This window comes from Bufo gargarizans, chromosome 1, assembly GCF_014858855.1.
Source record: "Bufo gargarizans isolate SCDJY-AF-19 chromosome 1, ASM1485885v1, whole genome shotgun sequence".
Classification (NCBI taxonomy): domain Eukaryota; kingdom Metazoa; phylum Chordata; class Amphibia; order Anura; family Bufonidae; genus Bufo; species Bufo gargarizans.
In genome coordinates, this window is record NC_058080.1 from 220142147 (window position 1) to 220163221 (window position 21075).

At 39.7% G+C, this 21075-nt stretch overlaps 1 protein-coding gene across 6 annotated transcripts in view; it reads left to right on the forward strand.

The window, feature by feature from the left end:
* Positions 1-21075, forward strand: part of CAMK2D (calcium/calmodulin dependent protein kinase II delta) — a 342528-nt gene that overhangs the window by 193184 nt on the left and 128269 nt on the right. For all 6 annotated transcript variants that reach the window (XM_044301298.1, XM_044301306.1, XM_044301323.1 and 3 more), the window contains exons 7-12: positions 3809-3911; positions 6640-6723; positions 9461-9555; positions 10230-10352; positions 11073-11156; positions 11748-11790. In XM_044301298.1, coding sequence (XP_044157233.1) covers positions 3809-3911; positions 6640-6723; positions 9461-9555; positions 10230-10352; positions 11073-11156; positions 11748-11790 — 532 coding nt within the window. The remainder of the gene's footprint in view (positions 1-3808; positions 3912-6639; positions 6724-9460; positions 9556-10229; positions 10353-11072; positions 11157-11747; positions 11791-21075) is intronic.

Below are 21075 nucleotides of genomic sequence, written 5' to 3' on the forward strand. Positions count from 1 at the left end.
AGGAATATTAATTCATTCCTCTGTACAATCAGCTTCAGCCATGTTATGTTGGTGGTTTCCTCACGTGAACTTCTCATTTCAGACTCTTCCACACTATTTGTTTGATTAAGTTGAGAACTTTGACTTGGCCAATCCAAAACTTTAATTCTATTCTTCTTTAATTAAGTGTTCTTGCATGGCAAGACTACTTACTGTTATCTCACATATATATTATAGCCAAATTTACCACCCTTACCACACTACATAGACAGTAATATACCGAAACGTGCGGATTGTTCCCGATTGGTGTGCTATTACTTTGTGGAACGTGTCGCCATATGGTTCACAAAATATCAACGTTTTTGTGGCGCCCACCTACTCAAATCTTATAGCAAAACGTTCAGCTAACCCTGCTGCCACTAAAAATGTCCATGGCTAAGCCATAGTCCTGATAGTTTTCACAATATGACCATTTGTTTGAAACTCACGCCTCCCATTGACATTTATTGTTACTCCACTCTAGCCACCTTAAGTTTGAAGGGAAATTTCTAAACTGCGACTGTGCTTTCATTGATAATATTTTAGAGACATACTATGCATCAAAATGTAGGTCTGAGTCTTGAGATTCTCACAATATAAAGATTTTCGCTGTAGGATTTATCATTTTTAAACTACAACCGTTTGAAGATGACAACCGCCAGTGAAGTGAGTAAGTTGGAGCAGTTTGTTTTAAACCGCTCTTCTCTGCCCTTACTATAGAGTGAGTTGCCATAGGAACCCAGGTGTGTGAGCAGCCAGCAGAGTGACAAAAGCTAGAGTTTGAGCTGAAAAATCAGGACATGATTTCTAAACTGCCACCACTCCCTCATTTTCAAGCCCACCTACACAAATCGGCTGCTAATGTTTTTATAAATGAATGTTTTAATGTAACTGTGAAGCACTTTGGGCAACAACATTGCAATTAAATGTGCTATATAAATAAAAGTTAAAATGCATTTCTTACTCTATCAAGCTTGCCATGTGCACTTTTTAAATTTGATCAATCAATTTGTTAGTGTAATGTTTACTATCTTTACTCGCTCCAAACACTCCACACAGTTACTCTGCCCACTCCATAAAGTTACTCTGCCCAGTCCATCCTTTTCACAGTTACTCCAGCCACACAACAGTTACTCAAGCCATTCCACCTAATTACTCCGCCCACTCCACTTGTAGACTACTGGTGGAGGCAAGAACACTTCACACAATTTCCCCAGAAATTGTAGCTTTTCTAGTTATTTGAATTTGTGTTGGCTTGCTTCATGACCCATGTTCTCTTGACATTTGACTCGCAGACAGATATCCTGTCTTTTTCCTTGTATGATTTTTTTTAATGCTGGAATGCAGTGTTTTCCTTTCCCCAAACATAACACTTCTCATTTAAACCAAAAAATTCTATTTTGGTCTCTTCTATCCACAACCATTGTTCAGTGTTGTAATAATGGTGGACTTATGGACATTAACATTCACTAATGTGAGAAAGGCCTTTAGTTGCTTACGGTTCACCTTGGGTTCCTTTGTGTCATTGCAGACAATACACATTGCAGTGGACAGGATCTTTGTTGGTTGGCCTCTCCTGGGGAGGGCAGTAATGGTCTTAAGTTTTCTCCATTTACACACGCCCTGTCAGACTTGATTGGTGAAGTCTTATCTCTTTAGCGATTGTTTTCTAACCTTTTCCAGCCTTATGAGCATCAACAACTCTTCTTCTGAGGTCATCAGAAGTCTTCTTTGTGCTAAGAAACACTTTCCTGTTCTTTAAAGGGTAACTGAGTTTTAGAGCTTCTCGTAAATTAACTCCTGCTTTTGCTAGCAACAGTGTGAGGATTACATTCCAGACATTCTCGACACTCTAGTCTGCTTATGTTAACTTCTAGTTGCCCCAGTGTGCAGCTGCTGCATTTAAGCTACTTGAGTCTGGGGTTGTGTCCAAATACAGGCAGTCTAGACTTCCTTTTCCATACTTCTCATGCTCTGTGCAGCTCAAGTGGCCAATCACAAGTGAACCCTAGTCTAATACTTATTCCGACTGTCAACTAAAATTCCTAAATCCTTTTCCATGTCAGTGTTACCCAGTGTTTTACCATTTAGTTTGTACTGGTGACATGTATTTTCCTTCCCTTGTGCATAACCTTACATTTATTAGTGTTAAACCTCATCTGCCACTTCTCTGCCCAAACCAATCTATCCAGATCCCTCTGTAGCAGTATACTGTCCTCTTCCATGTTAATTACTTTACACAGTTTAGTGTTAGCTGCTAAAATTGATATTTTACTGTGCAATCAGCCTACAATATCATTAACCCTTTCATGACCGGGCCCAAAAATGCCTGAATGTCCAGGCAAGTTTTTGTCATTTTGTGCACATGGTGTTTTTTTTTGTTTTTTTTTTTACTTGACACTTAGGACTTTTTATTACAATTTTTAGAGGTTTTTTTTGTTTTTTGTTTTTTTTAGGTTCAATTTGGAGGAAAACCGCTAATTCTTAACTATAGTGACTGTTTCTGTTAGCGACTGCATATTTTTTTTTTTACTTATATTTTATTTATTTTTTGGGCACATAATATGTTCCCCCAGGAGGTCATTAAAAGACCTCTAGAGGACATCCACAGGAGCCCCAGTTACGGGGGAAAACAGCCCCCTGTGGGGGCATGACACACAGGCAGAGCTGATCTGGGTCTCCTTAGACCCTGCAGCTCTGCTCCTGCCCCTGCTCCAGACAAGTGACTAAATAAAGTAGGATCACCTGCTCACACCTAATTGTCATCCCATTGGAAACGCTTGATTCTAATTTTATCTTGAAATTTTACTGCTAATCCTAAATGTTCACATCCTTTTGCCACCCACATGTGGTACTAGATCAATATATAAATAAATGACTTAGGGCTGTATTCCACCAACACATTATCTGACCAATATCTGTCCATTCAGACCAATGGTTGATGTATATTACAAAAGATCTGTGTGTATAATCTGCCATCTGACCAATGATTGGTCAGAAAATTTTGTCAGATAATCTGTTGGTGTAATACAGCCCAAAGTCTAGAATGGTAACTCATTTGTTTGATTTGGTCATCTTTATCAACTTTTAGGACTTAATACTTTTAGGACTTACTATGTAGTTTTAGGTTGTTTATATATAAATAGTGCAAATTCCAAAAGGGGTTAACAAACTTTCACTCTGATGTAGTTTTGGGTAACATTTATTTATTTTACTCACTTATATAGCGCTGACACTTTACAGACCTTATCATCACTTTCTGTCACAATCTAGATTCCCCAACACAGGGGGAACATACAAACTCCATGCATGTTGTCCATGGTCAGATTTGAACCTAAGAGCCCAGGGCTAACCGCTGAGCCGTGCAAAAATATGGAAAATTCTGAAGGGAGTTAACAAGCACCTCTGTATACACTCTTCATACTGAACCCCCTCTTTTCCAGCACTGCTGCTTCTAGCCTCCCTCAATGCTCCCTGCTGCAGAACATGACCTCTTCAGCCAGTAGCTGGCCTCATCACTATTGGGCACAAGATTACTGAGGCCAGTGATGGGCTGCAGCAGTCAAGCGTAGTGTGCAGGGACATCATTACTGAAGTAAAAAAAACAATAGTGGGGAGGTCAGGGTGGCAGCGCTGGGACGGAGGCTGTCAGTATAATTTTTTTTTTTTTTCGACAAAGGAAAAAATAAGCTTCATCTTAAGAGTTGTGGGAACAGGTTGGGTGCAGATAACAGGAGTATGTTTGCAATCTAATCAAAATATATTTCTTTCCTCTTTCTATAACTAAAAGCCTGAAAATTTGCTATTAGCTAGCAAATCAAAAGGTGCAGCTGTGAAACTTGCAGATTTTGGCCTAGCAATTGAAGTTCAAGGAGATCAACAAGCATGGTTTGGTAAGAAGATCAATCTTTCTTTTCATTCGCTTGCATTCCGTCAGCTTGTGAATTTTTATTTTTATTTTTTCTGTTTTTCCACCAAGTCTCAGAGGTCATAATCAAATTGCAGGGAAAAGATACCACAAACCTTTTGGCAGGAATCGTATGCTTGCTCAGGTGGTCAAAAACTTTCATCTTCAGGAGTCTGACTCATAAATGGAAAGCACTGTAGCTTGTATAGCTCACACATGTATAACAGTGGTACTGTCCTCTTAAAGGTATATTCCACAAACATTTATGGCTTATCAGGTCATGGCCCAAGTGTCGGAACTCTACACCGATCTCAAGAATGAGTGTCCCTTGTCCCCATTTACGGATGAGAAGTGGTCGCACGTGTTCTATTTATTCTACTGTATAAGAGATGTACAAATGATTGAACACCCTCAGTTGCAGAAATTTCACTGACTCAAATTCTTGCAGAAAGGTTTGTAAATGAAACAACCTCATTCATTGCCACTGATTCGGAGTCGCAGACATTTCTAAGGGCAAATTTGCCACATGTGACTATACTATTAATGTAATCAACTTATGATGAAAGATTGTATAACATTGTATATGCTTTCACTATGCCTTTAGTGAATGAGGGTGTTCCTGTTTAAATCCAAAAGCTGTAAGTAGCTGAGTGTTTGCTAACGTTGTATGTCTAGGCAGTTCTAAATGAGGTAAATAGTCCATACGCAGGACAAATCTGTCTCCTCTCCTAATGTTTGGCAAAAACAGCAGACGAAGAGAGGTGATAATAGGGTAAAAAAATGTTTAAAGCATATCAATTTCTCATGTAGAGAGAAATTAATGGAGGCTTACCTTCATGGGTTGTGGAAGGCTTAGGCATATCTCTAAGCAGCTTAGCAAGTGGCTGTCAGTAGATGCTGCCATGTTCCTATAACCTACAATTCGGTGCCAACTGCATGGAGGGCACCCAAGGAAGCTGATTGTTGGGCGCTCAAGAGGAGGAGGTTGCTCCAGGTAAAGGGGTATCGTTCTGGCACAGAGGTTACCGATTACCACAAGCAGAAGTGGAACTGTTAGTTTTATTGTAATTGGTCTTTAAAACGACATGTTTCAGGGTGAAGGTTCTCCCTTCTCTCCTATTGTAACTTGAGAATTGAGCACTAATAAGTAGGATAATATATGGGTAGAACACAGGCTCCCGACTCCGGATCAGTAATCTGTCAATATTCCGCCCCCCTTACCATGCTGTGTGCTCACAAACCTGCTGTGGAATGCCCTGAGAGGACTTTTCCTGGAGTCCTTTCTATTATGTGCACATACACAGGAGTCCTCTTAAGGGTTCATGCACATAAACGTGTATATGTGTGTGTATATATATATATATATATATATATATATATATATATTATTATTTTTTTTTTTCCACATCTGAGCCGCATTTTGTGTAGGTCGGATGTGGACCTATTCACTTGAATGGGGATACAAAAGATGCAGACAGCACACCATTTGCTATCCACATCTGTATGTCTGTTGTGTTGCACTTGCAAAAAAAAAAAAAAGAACCTGTCCTATTGTCCGGTTTACAGACAAGGATAGTACTGTTCTATAGAGGGCAGGACATTCCTTTCTGCAAAATGAGGAATGCACGCCACTGGCATCCGTGTTTTGCAGATCCGCAAATTGCGGATCGTAAAACAAGCTACGGTCGGGTGCATGAGCCCTAATGCATACTGTGGCAGGGGAACGGGGGTGATTATCCACATACAAATTGCTGATCTGGAGTCAGTAGCAGGTGTTTTATATATATATATATATATATATGTGTGTTATTGTACTTAGGATTTGTCCGACAGATTCTCTTTAAGGACCAATTACAATAGAAATAAGTTCCACTTCTGCTTGTGTTAATTGGTAACCTCTCCGCTGCCCATTTGCCTGGAGCAATCTCCTCCTGTGACCGCCCTGTAACCATTTTTCTGTCCTAATATTTGGTTTTAATGCATCAGAGAGATTGGAATTATAGTATTCAGATTGTCTAGCGTGCAAATTGAGATCTTGGGAATGGTGAAAGATTAATGGCAATATAATAATAATTAATTGCAATATGTGCATTTTCAGCCTTGTTTGTCTGCATTTTTTGTGTGTATCATTGTCATTGATATATTTGATATATGGAGGTGTGTTTTTCGGAACGGAGTGTATTGATTTATGCATGTTGGCATGCACTCTTATATATTTTTGAGATTTAAACATTCAATCAGAAATTGTCTTTATTAATGCAATAAATTGTTTAGTATGTTAAGGAAAATAAATCGACATTGAATGGATCCACATGTTAGCAAAGTCTTTTCTATTCCTACCCTGTTCTGTACACACCGGTAATAGTCCCTGGAATATGAGTCATGCTGTGAGCAAATTTATCATCCAGCAGACTCATTTGGCAAACAGTCAGATGGTTTTCCCTCCACACTCTCGTCTCGACGTGCATAGAATGAACCCAATACCATCCATTCTAACAGCTTCAGATTGCTCTTTACATCTGAAGCAGACCATAGCTAGCAATGGTGGATGTCAGACTAATAAGATACAAGTGAAACCGCTGTATTTCTCTCCGCTAAGCACACTGTTGTGCCCAAACATTATATGGGATTTTAAACACACTCATAAGATTCATTCTCTTCCATATGAGGATTGATTTGAATATGTTTCTTTTATATTCAAATGCCCTTTCTAGGTTTTGCAGGAACACCAGGGTATCTGTCTCCAGAAGTCTTACGAAAGGACCCTTATGGAAAACCAGTGGATATGTGGGCATGCGGTAAGTAACTGTATGACTGTACTTGTTCTGTCAATTGCTCTGTACAGCCATGTTCTCGTTTTATAAACCTTCCAGAATGTTACTTGATATTATGGTTTGTCTTTTCCTGACCCTAAACCTATTTAAAGAGGACTCCACTCCCCAGACATGAGTTTTAGTAAACATTTGACATAACTGTCATGGAGCACATTTTCTTGCTGTCTGTTATTCCTCCTGAACATATATGAATAAATTCTGGGCAGTACTATTATACATATCCGTGGGGCATGTTCCTGCACACTGTCAGTCTGTGCTGACCATGGCATTCTGAGATTTTCTCGTGACGCATTGTACTTCATGTGGTAAATTTGAGTCGCTATATTTCATCTTTATTTATAAAATAATCCCAAATTTACCCAAAATTGTAAAAAAATTCGCAATTTTCTAAATTTCTATTTCTCTTCTCTTATAACAGAAAGTGATACCTCATAAAATATTTATAACTTAACATTCCCCATATGTCTACCTACTGTTGGCATCATTTTGGAAATGTAATTTAATTTTTTTTAGGACGTTAGAAGGCTTAAAATTGTAGAAGCAATTCTTAAAATTTTTAAGAAAATTTCCAAAACACACTTTTTAAGGACCAGTTCAGGTCTGTAGACACTTTGTGGGGCTTACATAGTGGAAACCCCCCCATAAATGACCCCATTGTAGAAATTACACCTCTAAAGTTACTTAAAACTGATTTTACAAACTTTGTTAACCCTTTAGGTGTTCCACAAGAATTAAAGGAAAATAGAAATGACATTTCTAAATTTCACTTTCTTGGCAGATTTTCCATTTTAATAAAAAAATGTCTTTAACACATCGAGGGTTAACAGCCAAACAAAACTTTAGATTTATTACCCTGATTTTGAGGTTTACAGAAACACTCCACATGTGGTCGTAAACTGATGTAAGAACACAAAAGAAAAGGAGCGCCGTATGGTTTTTGGAAGGCAGATTTACCTGAACTGGTTTTTAGATGCTATGCCCCATTTGAAGCCCACCTGATGCACCCTTAAAGTAGAAATTCCCAAAAAGTGACCCCATTTTGGAAAGTAAGGGATAAGGTGTCAGTTTTATTGGTACTATTTTGGCGTACATATAATTTTTAATTGCTCTATATTACATTTTTTGTGAGCCAAGGTAACCAAAAAATGGCTGTTTTGGCACTGGTTTTATTTTTTACAACATTCATCTGACAGGGTAGATCATGTGCTATTTTTATAGACCAAGTAGTTACGGGCGCAATGATATCAAATATATGTACTTTTCTTTGTTTCAGTTTTACATAATAAAGCATTTTTTGTGGGAAAAAAATTGTTTTTGTGTCTCCATTTTCTGAATGCCATTTATTTATTTTTTTCTGCTGATTGTCTGGTGCAGGGGCTCGTTTTATGCAGGAAGAGTTGATGTTTTTATTGGTATCATTTTTGGGTACATATGATTTTGTGATCAATCGTTATTATGTGACCAAAAAATTGGTTGTTTTAGCACAGTTTTTATTTATTTTTACAGCGATCACCTTGGGGGTTAGGTCATGTGATATTTCTATAGAGCTGTTTTTTACGGATGCGGCGATACCTAATGTCTACTTTTTTATTTATTTATTTATATCACTTTAACACAATTATTTCACTTGAAACAAAAAAATTGTTTTACTGTCTCCATGTTCTGAGAGCTATATTTTTTTTATTTTTTTTGCGATTTTCTTATGTAGGGGCTAATTTTTTCAGGTTGAGGTCACTTTTATTGGTACCATTTTGTGGGACATACGCCTTTTTGATCACTTGGAGTTTTTTTTTTTACAGTTTTAATTTTTTTTGATGGTGGTTATTGGACGGGGTGGCTCATGTGATATATTTATAGAGCCGGTCGTTATGGATGCAGCAATACCAAATAGGTCTATTTTATATATTTATTTATTTATTCTACTTTTTTAATTGCTTAATTGGGGATTTTTTATTTTATTTTTTACACGTGAAACCTTTGCGTCCCCCATAAGGTCATACAAGACCTCTGGGGATCATTTACCTTCACTTTTTTTTGTTTTCACCATTGATTTCTCCTGTAACTGGGGCTGACATAGTAGCCCCAGTTACAGGGGAAATACACCCCCCAGAGAGGCTGTACAGCTCCTGCACTCTCCCGGCGGTCACATGACCACCGGGCCGGGACATGAAGTGCATAGCGCTTCCTGATCTGTACACACAGTGCTCACTGAGCGCTGTGTATGCAGTGATCTACAAGGCAGGGACACCTGGGAACTGTCCCTGCCTTCTCTCTGACTTTCCAGAACATCCATTCAGAGATAAAAATCCACCCATAGGACGTTTATATCCTATGGGCAGATGTGAAGTGGTTAACATTGTGCATGCCATGCTGCATATGCTACTGAGATGCTGCACGTGACTACCCACAAGACTGCAACAAGTTTTATTGCAAAATGAATTGGGGCATGCTAAATATCATGTAATAGCATTGATAATCATATGTCACAACTTTTATCACATTCAGCAGAATAATGGCAGAACTCCACAGACCCAGTAAAAAATCAGTGGGCCTTTGGTGTCTCTCTTGTGATGGCTGGGGCAGCGAGTTGTGATTTCCTTTTATAAACCAAAAGCATGATGCAGATGTGAACAGTGCCAAACCAATCCTGCATGTACTATTTTAGTTTCTACTTAATAATTTTCGTTTTATTGTCCTTTAGGTGTTATTCTATACATCCTGCTTGTGGGTTATCCTCCATTCTGGGATGAGGACCAACACAGACTGTATCAGCAGATAAAGGCTGGTGCTTATGATGTAAGCATTTGTAACACTAGTGATTAACAGAACATTGATGAACAAATGATCATAAAGCGTACCTGAGTTCAAAACAAGTTTGCATAATGACTGTGCTTCTTTGTACAATAATAACTGCAAATGAACAGACGTTGCATGGGCTTCTCTAATGTATCTCTCAGCCATATTATTCCCTGTTTAGGCTGCACAGCTAGATACATTTCACTCAGAAGCAGGGGAGTCTCCCTTCTGTCAAATTTGCCAGCACTGTACTGCTGTGATGTCCTTTCCTTTTCCTCCCACTATGTTTATTTTCATTGCTGGAGTTCACAGAACAGATAAGGATAGGGAAATCACACAGGAGGCTCCTATAATCTCCAAAAGCTGTGTAGAAGCAGTTCTTTCATCAGGTTCACAATTTCAGCTAGCTCTGACAGGCCCCACTTCCTGTGAACTGTCTTCTGTGTCTGTTACTAGGTATGGATCTTGCCTGATAACAGGCAGGGGACTGATAACAGACCTCCAGTGGCCATGACTTAACAGCTTTTTTTCAGGTGGATGCAGGCAGATTTAAAAAAAAAATGAAGTGATATAGAAATTTGTTAGTTACACCATTCTCTATTAACTGATACAAAATAGTGTGGAAGTGCAGAGACTCTTTAGCTTAAGGCTTTTAACTTTTTTTTAAACCTTAGTTTCCATCACCGGAGTGGGATACAGTTACTCCTGAAGCCAAAGATCTGATCAATAAAATGCTTACAATTAATCCTGCCAAACGCATCACCGCATCTGAAGCACTCAAGCATCCATGGATCTGTGTAAGTCTAACATGCTCAGAACAACCAGACAGACATAATACTAACCTGCCAATAGTTTTAAAGCAACAAAGCTTAGCTACTAAATGGCACAGCCATCTCTACATGTGGTTTGGTTTTTTACACCTCGAATTTTGCTCAGTTGGGAAAAGCTTGATCTTTTTAATCTGTGACCATAGAAGTTAAAGGGATTATGTCATCATAGACAATGGGGGCATATCGCTAGGGTATGCCCCCATTGTCTTATAGGTGCGGGAACTGAGCCCTGCAAGGTGGTGGCTGGAGGACTCTGGTCTGGCCACCACCAAGCCGGCTTCCCATAGAAGTGAATGGGAGCATACTGCGCATGCGCGGCCCCCGCTCCCATTCATTTCTATGGGGTCGATGGGAATAGCCGAGCCAGTGCTCGACTACTTTCGCCGGCCCCATATAAAATAAATGGAGGGCGCATGTGCAGTGCGCCCTCCTTCACTTGCAGGTCTCCGTTCTTGATATAGGTGCAGGTCCCAACGGTGGTAACCCCACATATAAGACAATGGGGGCATTTCCTAGCGATATGCCCCTGTTGTCCATGATGAGACACCCCCTTTAAATCTCCACTTTGTAACACAGATTATAGTAAGGCGTATCCTACTGATGTATTGTATCTTTCGGAATACTGTGCTACATTACTAGAATGTCTGTGATTCCACACAGTTTAGATGAATTTTTTTTCTCTTACAGCAACGTTCCACCGTTGCATCCATGATGCACAGACAAGAAACTGTAGACTGTTTGAAGAAGTTTAATGCAAGAAGAAAGCTAAAGGTAAGCCTATGTGTCTACCACCAATACACCCAATCCGCAGAAATACTCAAGTTCAGTTAAAAGGGAAGTTTGGGGAGTTAGTGCTAAGCGAAGGAGTGTACTGCTCCTACTAGAAAACTGATCACTACTTTACACTGAAACCTGTGCACAAATCCATTGTACTGTTAGTGCATATTGTGAATAAATAGTATATTAATAGGGAAAACGGCTGCTTTTCCTTTTAATTTTGCAGATTTCCATTTATTATGTAAGAACAACAGCCACTAAGATCTACGAAGCTAAATGCTCCAGAATTCTAACTTTGTACCAAAAAGCTCAAATGTTTGTTTTGTTCGTAAAGGGGCATGGCCTGCACCAAAATTACAATAAAGCAAACGTATCGTACACTGTGATGAATTTGGCGGATCTTTAGATTGCCTGTCTAAGATTCTGCTGACCTTTTAAACATGAATAATTGAAGATGATTGTGATATCTCTGGCCGCCTATATAATTGTCCTATAGTACTGAATCATAGCTTGATTTCTAACAATTGGTCTTTTTTGTTACGCGAATCTAAGCCAGTGATTGAGCTTTTGATTTCTCTTTTAAAGGGGGCTATACTGACCACCATGCTCGCTACTAGGAACTTTTCAGGTATGTTTGTTGGAGATTAATATTATCAGGAAATCTGTTATTTCTGTTACAGCCAAAAGTTTTTTTTTCTTCCAAATAGTAAAAAAAATTACTATGTGAAAAGCTAAACAGAAAGGGTGTTTGGGCTGTACAGTGTATGTGTTAATATATGTTTAATTAAACAGCTTGAATTTTATTCCAATTTATGTTTGAGTTAAAGGACTTTCCCTGCTGGAGAATCCCCTTTCCATGTGACTGTTTTGAGCATTTGGACATCAGAGATGGGTTCCTCTTCCAGGGTCTCCTCTATTAGCCAGTGTGGACAGCTGCTTGAAAGAGCAGCTCCTGATTAGGTGGACTTCCTATTATATTGTATGACTTATAAATATGTATGTGGCCAAGCTTTATGATGCCAATTAGTGACCATGGGTTCCAACAGACTCCTCTTTGCCATAGTAATCCAGTTTTAAGCACACCCCTCTCCAGCACCAAAGGTAATTGGTATTTTTGGTGTGGGCTCTCTACTCCACATCAGGTCAGTAGAACATATAATTAGAATTTTGGCTTGAGTAAGCAACTGTGATTCATTGGTGATGTATACGGAAAACTGCATAACGTTTATATATCTTTATTATACCCATTGGTATAAGTGTAATGCTGGTTTCCAGCCTAATCTGTAATTCCTTAATATGCTGTCACTAGCTGAGTCTCCTCTGCACCCATTAGGAATGATGTTTTTTCTTATGGCTGCACTCTTGTTTTCTTTCATGGGTCATTCAGCTCGTGTAAACATTTTACTAAATTACAGATCATTCAGTCTCCCACTTGGGAACTGTAAATTTCATAGCACACTGCCAGACATTTAGAGGGGTATTAGCAACTGAAATGCTGTATTTATGGCATATTGAATACACAGTATATATCATTAATGTTTAGTTACAGTTCCAGGACTCCCATCTAATAGGAGAAATGAATGTGAGCAGCCACAAGACATGTCTGTTACCATATTGTTGGGGGCTGTATAGAATGGTATCCAGTGCCACATGTGACCCCCGGGGGCAGCAGGTTGTGCACCCCTACTTTAAAGGGAGTCTGTCACAATTGGTGACCGTTTTTAACCATTTGCATTGCAGTGTAGCTCTCCTATTGTGATGTCCAAATATATCTTTGTCCTTCTCCCTCTTCTTTTGACTGCTAAAAACAGGTTTTTAGAATTATGCTAATGAAAAATAAGAGCCCAAGGGGCTGTACTTATTGCTAAAAGAAGCCCAGCCGCACCCACCAGAACAGAGCCCTGCTTCTTCCCTCCTCCACTGCTCTCCACCTCCTAACCTCCTCGACTTCATCATGACACCACTTTTTATGTCAGGCAGGTGCACATCTCCTTTGCAGTCTGTGAACATCAGCTTCTTTAACTGAACGGCGCATGCCAGGAAAATAGCCAGTTCAGGGTCAACTGAACTGCACATACTACTGGCGCATGCGCAGTGCAGTTGAAGAAGCTGATGCTTACAGAAGTTGACAAATTGGGCAGTCTCACACATAAAGGAGATGCACACCTGTGTGAGATTTGAAGCAGTGTCATGATGATGTAAAGGAGGTTAGGTTAGGCTAGGAGATTGAGTGAAGAAGGTAGGATCTGGGCTCCATTCGGAGGGTTGTGGCTGGGCTCCTTTATCAATAAGTACAGCCCCGTATGCTCTTTTATTCCTCATTAGCAAAATTATAAAAACCTGTTATTGGGGGTCAAGAGAAGAGGGAGCAGGACATGAAGATATATTTGGAAATCGCAATCAGAGAGCTACACTGCGATGCAAAGACTTAAAAATGGTTGCCGGTGGTGACAACCGCCCTGCAAATTTCTCATCCTCAGAGTCCAGGAATTAAAGTGGATATATGCTAAAATGTAAATTGGGGTTACTCAATACTGTCACTGTTACGACAGTTGTAAAAACCCTTTTTTTAAGAAATGTTATTAATTTTATTTATCCTTTTTTCCATTATTATTAACTTCAACTTGTAACATTTTTCAAGTTATCCAACATTCCAAGTCTAAACAATAGGTATCTGCTGTCTGCCAAGTTACTACCATCACATTCCTCTTAAAAGTGTTGTAACTTAGGGAAAGGCTTATTATCTCCTTGTGCCACTTTTGTGGCGTATAAAAAAAATTAAACACCATGTTTGCGTCTTTTTAAACGCCACTTGCAACAAATATTGTCGCGTGTGGAGCTTCAGCAGCTCTGAGCTGACCTAGGTTTTATTCTGATGTGCGGCCTGCCGGGCAATATGCCTAATATATGACCAAGGCTGCACCTTGTCAAATTGGCCACATTGTCTGGCAGCACAGGAGATTTCAAAGAGCAGCATAAAAAGACTAACTTTGATATATTTCCCCCTTAAGGGAGGTGTTGTTAGCAGAATAGCTATTGACATCAGAAGGCAGAACATGGCACCTTTTATTGTTACCCAAGACTAATTTATGTATACATGTCTCCAAACCTGTCAAACACGTGACCATAAAGAATAGGTTGTGCTGTGCTCCATTATTTTCTTTTCAGCAAAATGACTGACACCATGACAGAACCCCATTGGACTTATTTATAAGCCTGTGGGGTGATGTTGGCGTCTGTTAAGGGACAACTCTGGTACAGCTTGAATTCCATTTTTCTGCCCCTGTGAAGGAAAACAAAAATGGAATTCAGAACACAGATGTGAATGTGGCCTTAAATGTAAAAGTGTGGAGCAGACTTGACAGGTAACGCAAAGTGACCATCTGTGAGTGCATTCCCTCACTATGTTATATTTCAATGTGATAATACATGTTAGGCAAAGCTCCATGTACACTATATGGACAAAAGTATTGGGACACCTACACCCTACAGGAGCTTTTTATAACATCCAATTCTAAATCCATGGGCATTAATATGGAGTTCGTCCACCCATTGCCGCTAAATCTGCCTCCACTCTTCTGGGAAAGCTTTCTACAAGACTTACAAGCGTACCTATTAGAATTTGACCATTAATCTAAAAGAGCAAAATGTCTTTGTAGCATTTAAATGTCTTTGAAGCACTAAAATTTCTCTTCGCTGGAACTAATGAGCCTAGGCCAACTCCTGGAAAACATGGTATTATCCTTCCTTCACCAAACTATGCAGTTAGGCAGGTAATGTCCTCCTGGCATTTCCCAAACCCAGACTCGTCTATCAGACTGTAGACAGAGAAGCATGTTCAATCATGCCACAGAACATATGGCCCAAGAGTCCTAAAACAGCATGCTTTACATTACTCCATCCAATGCTTGGTGATGTTAGGCTTGCATGCAGCTGGTTGGCCATGGAACCCATATCATGAAGTTCCCAGTGTACAGTTTGAGGTTAATGACTGAACTGGTTTGGAGCTCTGCAGGTATTGAGTCAGCAGAGCGTAGATAACGCCTGTGCATTATGCTCCTCGGCATTCAGCGACCCTGCTTTGTAACTTTGTGGTCAGCCACTTCATGGCTCTGTTGCTGTGGTTCCTCATGCCTCCACGTTGATGGAATATCTAGGAGGGAAGAAATTTCACGGACTGAATTGTTTTCACAGTAACATCCAACTATAGTATACTGCTTCAGTGAGCTTTTGAGAATGACTGACTCATTCTTTCACAAATGTTTTAAAGGCAGACTAGGTGCTGGATTTTATACAACTGTGGCAATGGGACTGAAAGAAACACCCGAATTCAATGACTAAGAGTTGTGCCCCAGTACTTTTGTCCATTTAGCTTATACCTACAGTACATACAGAACAATGTATTTATATTGTCATTAGTATGTGTTGAGACTAGATTTACTAATGGGTGCACACATTTCTTGTTTAAATATCTTTTGAAATATAGCATTTTTGTGTACTTCCTGACTCTAGATACAGCATCCACAGAATAAGGGATAAGTGCCTGATCGTTGGAGGGGAGGCAACCCCCTAGGAGCCCCACTAATCAAAATAAAGAGGGGTCTGTGCCTCGCCCCCAAATGACTGGAGTTGTGGGCAAACATGCACACTGCCACTCCATTCTGTATGCCACTGCCAGAGATAGCCAAGTATGGCATGCTCAACCAGCCGCTCTATTCATTTCGGGGTACGGGGGCACCTGTCCTAGTGGTTGGACCTCTACTAATCGGTTATCACCTATCGGGTAGATAAGGGATAACTTCTTATAACTAGGATACCTCTATTAAGTTGTCACTACCAGAACTAACTATAACATTACTTGATGTTCTACTGGTCTAATACATTGAACAGACTGATGTGTGTGTGAGATCAGTTTTGCTAATAAATCACCCTTTAGAAAACCATTACAAGCTTCATTTGACTCCATGCAACTGTTAAAGCTTTTACTAATCTTATAGCGTGTAAGGCCATATTTCATTCAGTCTGATATATTTTCACATTTACATAGCTATGATGCATTTTGTTAGCATGTGTTCAAGCTGGAGATATTCAGTAGAGATTTTCAGTCTCACAAGCAATTTTCTAATTTGATAACCTTTAGAGAATGAGAATGGAGCTTGGTAAAACAAGCAACATTGAAAGTACAATTGATTGAAAAATGCATTTTTTTGTTGAAATCTCAGATGACAGTAATTTCTTGATCTAAGTGTCACTTTAAATAATGAAGTGGAACAGATGTTATCAAATATGTTACTTCATATATAGTGCTCAGGATAAATATCTAGAGCACGGTCACTTGATCTTTCCGACAGTAAGACTGTGGTTTAGTGAGACCGGACTCTCCATTAAATATAATCCACGTGTTTTCAGTGCATGACATTTACATTAGCTGCTCCATTACAACTGTGGTTATAATTGTGTATTTTTAATTTTCCTTTTTCTAATTTTCCTTTTTATGTGGATTGTGTTTCATGTGAGGTAAGATTTAAAGAAAATGAAGATTCCTGTCACCTCTCTCCATTTTAATATGGCCTGCTAGCAAAAATATTCTACAAATCTGTCCTTAATAACGGCTTAGCTGTTCCCTTCTGCAATACTAATATCTATTTTTTTTATTATGCCTTTAATTAATGTTTCAAGCTCCTGTTAACTGATCTATTCGGCTTCTGCAACCTGATTTATAATGTACTGGAAAAGTAGAAAGGAAAAAATAATCTATCACAAAAATATAGTGAAATCCCAGCAGTTCTTACTATAGTTATAGTTCATAGAAACCCTGTCAGATGAAAAGGGGTACATCTACACTCACTTCTAACACCCATCATGATTTTTTTAGATAAAAAATCAATCCATATACAAATACATTTCAAGCAAAAGGCTCTGTTCACATCTGCATCCTGTTACGTCCTATGCAGATCTGTTGCGCAATGAACACTGAACGGCCCCACTGACTTATAATGGGGTCCGTCGTTTGGATGCAGCATTTTTATTTTATTTTTTTACAAATCAGTTTTTATAAAAAAAAAAAAAATCTTCATTTCTTATCATAAAACAAGGGAAAAGAAAAACGATGTCCTCTCTCAAATCGGTGCCACGCAGGTTCTGGCAATTGCAGACAATTATAACGATTAAAACAGAAAGACATGAATTCTGATATAGAGATATGGGTCCATCAAAGTATAGATAGCATTACAAAGTGTGGTATTTTATAATGCAGTGCGTGGTACTGAGGGCAATAAGCTAAGGAGGGTAGATCAGTATACCGCTCTTCTAGGGGAGATAGCTGTGGCTCAGGGTCTCTGTGTTCTAAAATGTTTTTGTCTGGTATTGGACTCCCAACTGTAGAGCCCCTCAAACCTTTAGAGTTGGATAACCCTCTCATGCAAGGACTGAATCGAAGGAGGGCCCATACCCCTCTACTTCAACGGAATAAGTAAGCTGGCAGCCTGAATAAGCCATGTGATTACGCAATATTTTGATGGTTTGATATCACAAGACGTTAACCAGAGTGAAGGGAAATAGTTTTTTCCAAGTTTTTGTTTATTTCACTACAAACTGCATCCCAGAAGGGAGTGATTTTGTGACCGGGAACCCATATATTTCGTTAAGTGGCTGCAGATTCATTGCATCTGTCTGAACAGAGATTCTTATTTTTTTATAAACGTGGTAGTCACCAGTGCTTGAACAATTTAAACAAATTTTCCTCAATTTACAAGCATTTGGAAATTCTGTGCGAGCGAGACAACAAGGTTTTGACATCAGTGTCTTGAGAACTTAGTTTAGTTGATTCTCCCAGTCTCGCACATAATATAGGTTTGCCGTAGAGGACTGTACAAGCAGACTTAAATAAACAGTAGATACTGATCCTGGTGCATAGGGCTGTAGATATTTTAAGTACCTCAAGCCATTTCACCTCCCTCAGTGCCCAAAAAGAGATGTTTTCTCTGGCTTCCAAGGGGAGTAGAGAAGAGTTTATTTCTGCATTGTCACAGCAAGCTAATCAGCAGCTTCGACGAAGGAAAGCTCCATGTAACACTGTTATTTCCATGAAAAATGATGAAGTCTGTGAGGGAGACTTCTAACAGATGTGAACAGAGTCTTAGGCTAGTTTCACACTTGCGGCAGGACGGATCCGGCAGGCTGGTCTCCCTGTCGGATCCGGCCTTCCGCTGTTTCGTCGGATCGCCGCTCCGTCCCCATTGACTCCGGTGCAGTGCACGGTGAAAGGCCGCCGGACTAAAAGTCCTGCATGTCCGACTTTTTAGTCCGGCGGTCTCTGACCGCGAACTGCCGTACTGCGCCGGAGCGCCGCCTGTCCCCATTATAGTCAATGGGGACGGAGCAGTGGTCCGGCGAAACAGCGGAAGGACGGATCCGACAGGGAGACCAGCCTGCCGGATCCGTCCTGCCGCAAGTGTGAAAGTACCCTAATGGATGCAATAAGCATGCGAGTATAAAACCAGCACGAGCCTCTAAATGGATTTTGTACATTATAATGTTGACAGTGTCAAATTTACAAAGCTCCTTGTGATGTGGAAAACAATGATTTAAACGGCAGACTGGTACTTTCACTTTGTGTCTATCTAACAACCTTTATCTCTAAGCTACTAAGAGGTCATAAACACTTATTTAAACCACATTCTTATCAATAAGGGTTGAGCTTTAATGAGTGTTTAGAAGGTCAGAGATAAGAAGTCAGTCTGCTCCCCAGCTGACGGAAAAGACAGAAAATCCACAGGCTGCCATCACAGCATCTCGGCTATGTACACACAAAATACGGATTCCATATTGTTAATAAAGACCAATTGAAAAAATAATTTTTAGCTCAAAGGAAATACTATGCAATAATAAATAAAGAGTCCACATATTTTCCTTGTATTATAAATGATTATTTTTCAGGCCTAGAGACGCATTATCTATTAGTTACCACATTACACTGTGTCTAACACACATATTTATGCAGTGCAGTACATAACGATCGGTATGCCTAGGTTAGAAGTAGCCATTTTTTCTATTTGCAAGACCAGGAAGGGCTGTCGGAACTGATGGACCAGTTGAGAAGTCCAGTGGCCACTACTGTATCTGTAAACGTGCTAATTGTTAGCTACTGCAGAGCTGCGCTTTCACTCTGTACTAGGAGTCAGCTTTTTGCAGTGATTTCTTAATAGACATGCAGTAGTAAAAATGTTCAATTTTCCACCCGAACTGATCAGCTGCAGGATCCAGATCCAGTGATTCGAGTCCCTGTTGCTACCCCCACAAACTGAAGATAGGGCTACTTTTAAAGCGGCTAGCTAGGCAGTACATCCATATTGCTTTGCTAAAAATGGAAGGTCACTTCTCATCTTCCCTGCCCTAATAAATCATTAATGGGTACAGATTTCTCCTTGACAGCATGAGCTTGATTCCTTTCTTCAAACTGGGCTTCTCTCTATCCTGCCACTGCTGTAGCTCCTTCACGTCGCTACACCTGCTAGCTTTCCAATGCTCTGCTAAATGAATCCACTTTTGTTTTCTCTGGAGTTGTTGTTATGATTAAATACCTTTATAAAAGAATTGATTATATGCTGTCGAGAAGCATTGCTGAATTATTCATCATTTCTCCTCCAAGTCAAAGAACATATTGCATAAATGGCCGTATTTATCAAGAGCCATGTGTTCATGTGATTTTAATGTGGCATTTAGAGTACAATAGATCTGTAGCAACTTTATAAAAGCTCAAATCAACTTAAGTGGAACTCCGTCTGGCATACAAAATGAAGAGGCATATAGTATAGTGGGCACTATCGTTAGCATGCTTGGGAGGGTGTCTCCAGTAAATTGTCAGGTTGTTTCTGCCGCACTTATTAAACTGAGACATTTTTCGGAGGCACTTAAGACACACCCAAGAGGTTTGTCTCCTGAAAGAGGTATGGCTTCCTGTTTGCAGATGTTCAGCAAATGTATCAGATTTCATAAAGAAAGAATAATGTAAAAAATAGAGCACCTATAAGACCTGGCAAAGAGCTTGCTCTATTCTGTTCTGCTTGTACTAAAAGGGTTTTCTGGGACTCCTATATTGATGACCAATCTTTAGGCTAAGTCATCAATATCTGATTGTTGGGGCCTGGCACCCCACCGATCTGCTGTGGTGTGCAAACTTAACCAAGCACAGTGCCATACATTGTATAGTGGCTGTGCTTGGTATTGCAGTTCAGGCCTATTCATTTGAATGGGACTGAGCTGTTACTATGGATGTGGCAGAGTTAACATACACACTTGGTGAGTTATCACATCAAGTTAACGTGTTATGAACAATGATGTCAATCGGTGGGTGTGCCTGGGAGTCAGACCCCCACTGATATCAATATATCAGTCTTGGAAAACCCTCAAGTGTACGGGTAAGCAGTTCTGAGCCATTCTTTGCACTCCTTGTTCTTCAGTTTGCTCACTAAACTGATAAACTAGGAGGTAGCTGATTGTCTTTACATAATTGGGAAGTCCAGGGTCCAGAGCAGCCTGATAACATGTTTGGTGCTATTACACTAGTGAAAGGAACACACATACCATGCATTATCCTAAAAACAAGCAACCTGTGCAATAAATGTAACCTTAGGGGCATTGGCAGTTCATCAAACCTTTGTATTCCTAATAATAGAACAAATGTGCACAATTATATTGTATGTAGTGAAAATTCACCTTAAAACAATAGAACCTGCTCCAAAATCTTAGTGTTTTTATTGGAATAATGAGTTTTTCACAAGTGCCAGCAGCCTGCCTTTCTAAACAGAAGATTCGTAATAGCCTGCTCCTTGGCATTCTGGTCCTACTCGCTGCCTCCATTGTCTTTATGTTCTAGTCCTTGCAGTGACTAGGTTCAGCGGTGAGGTGGCCA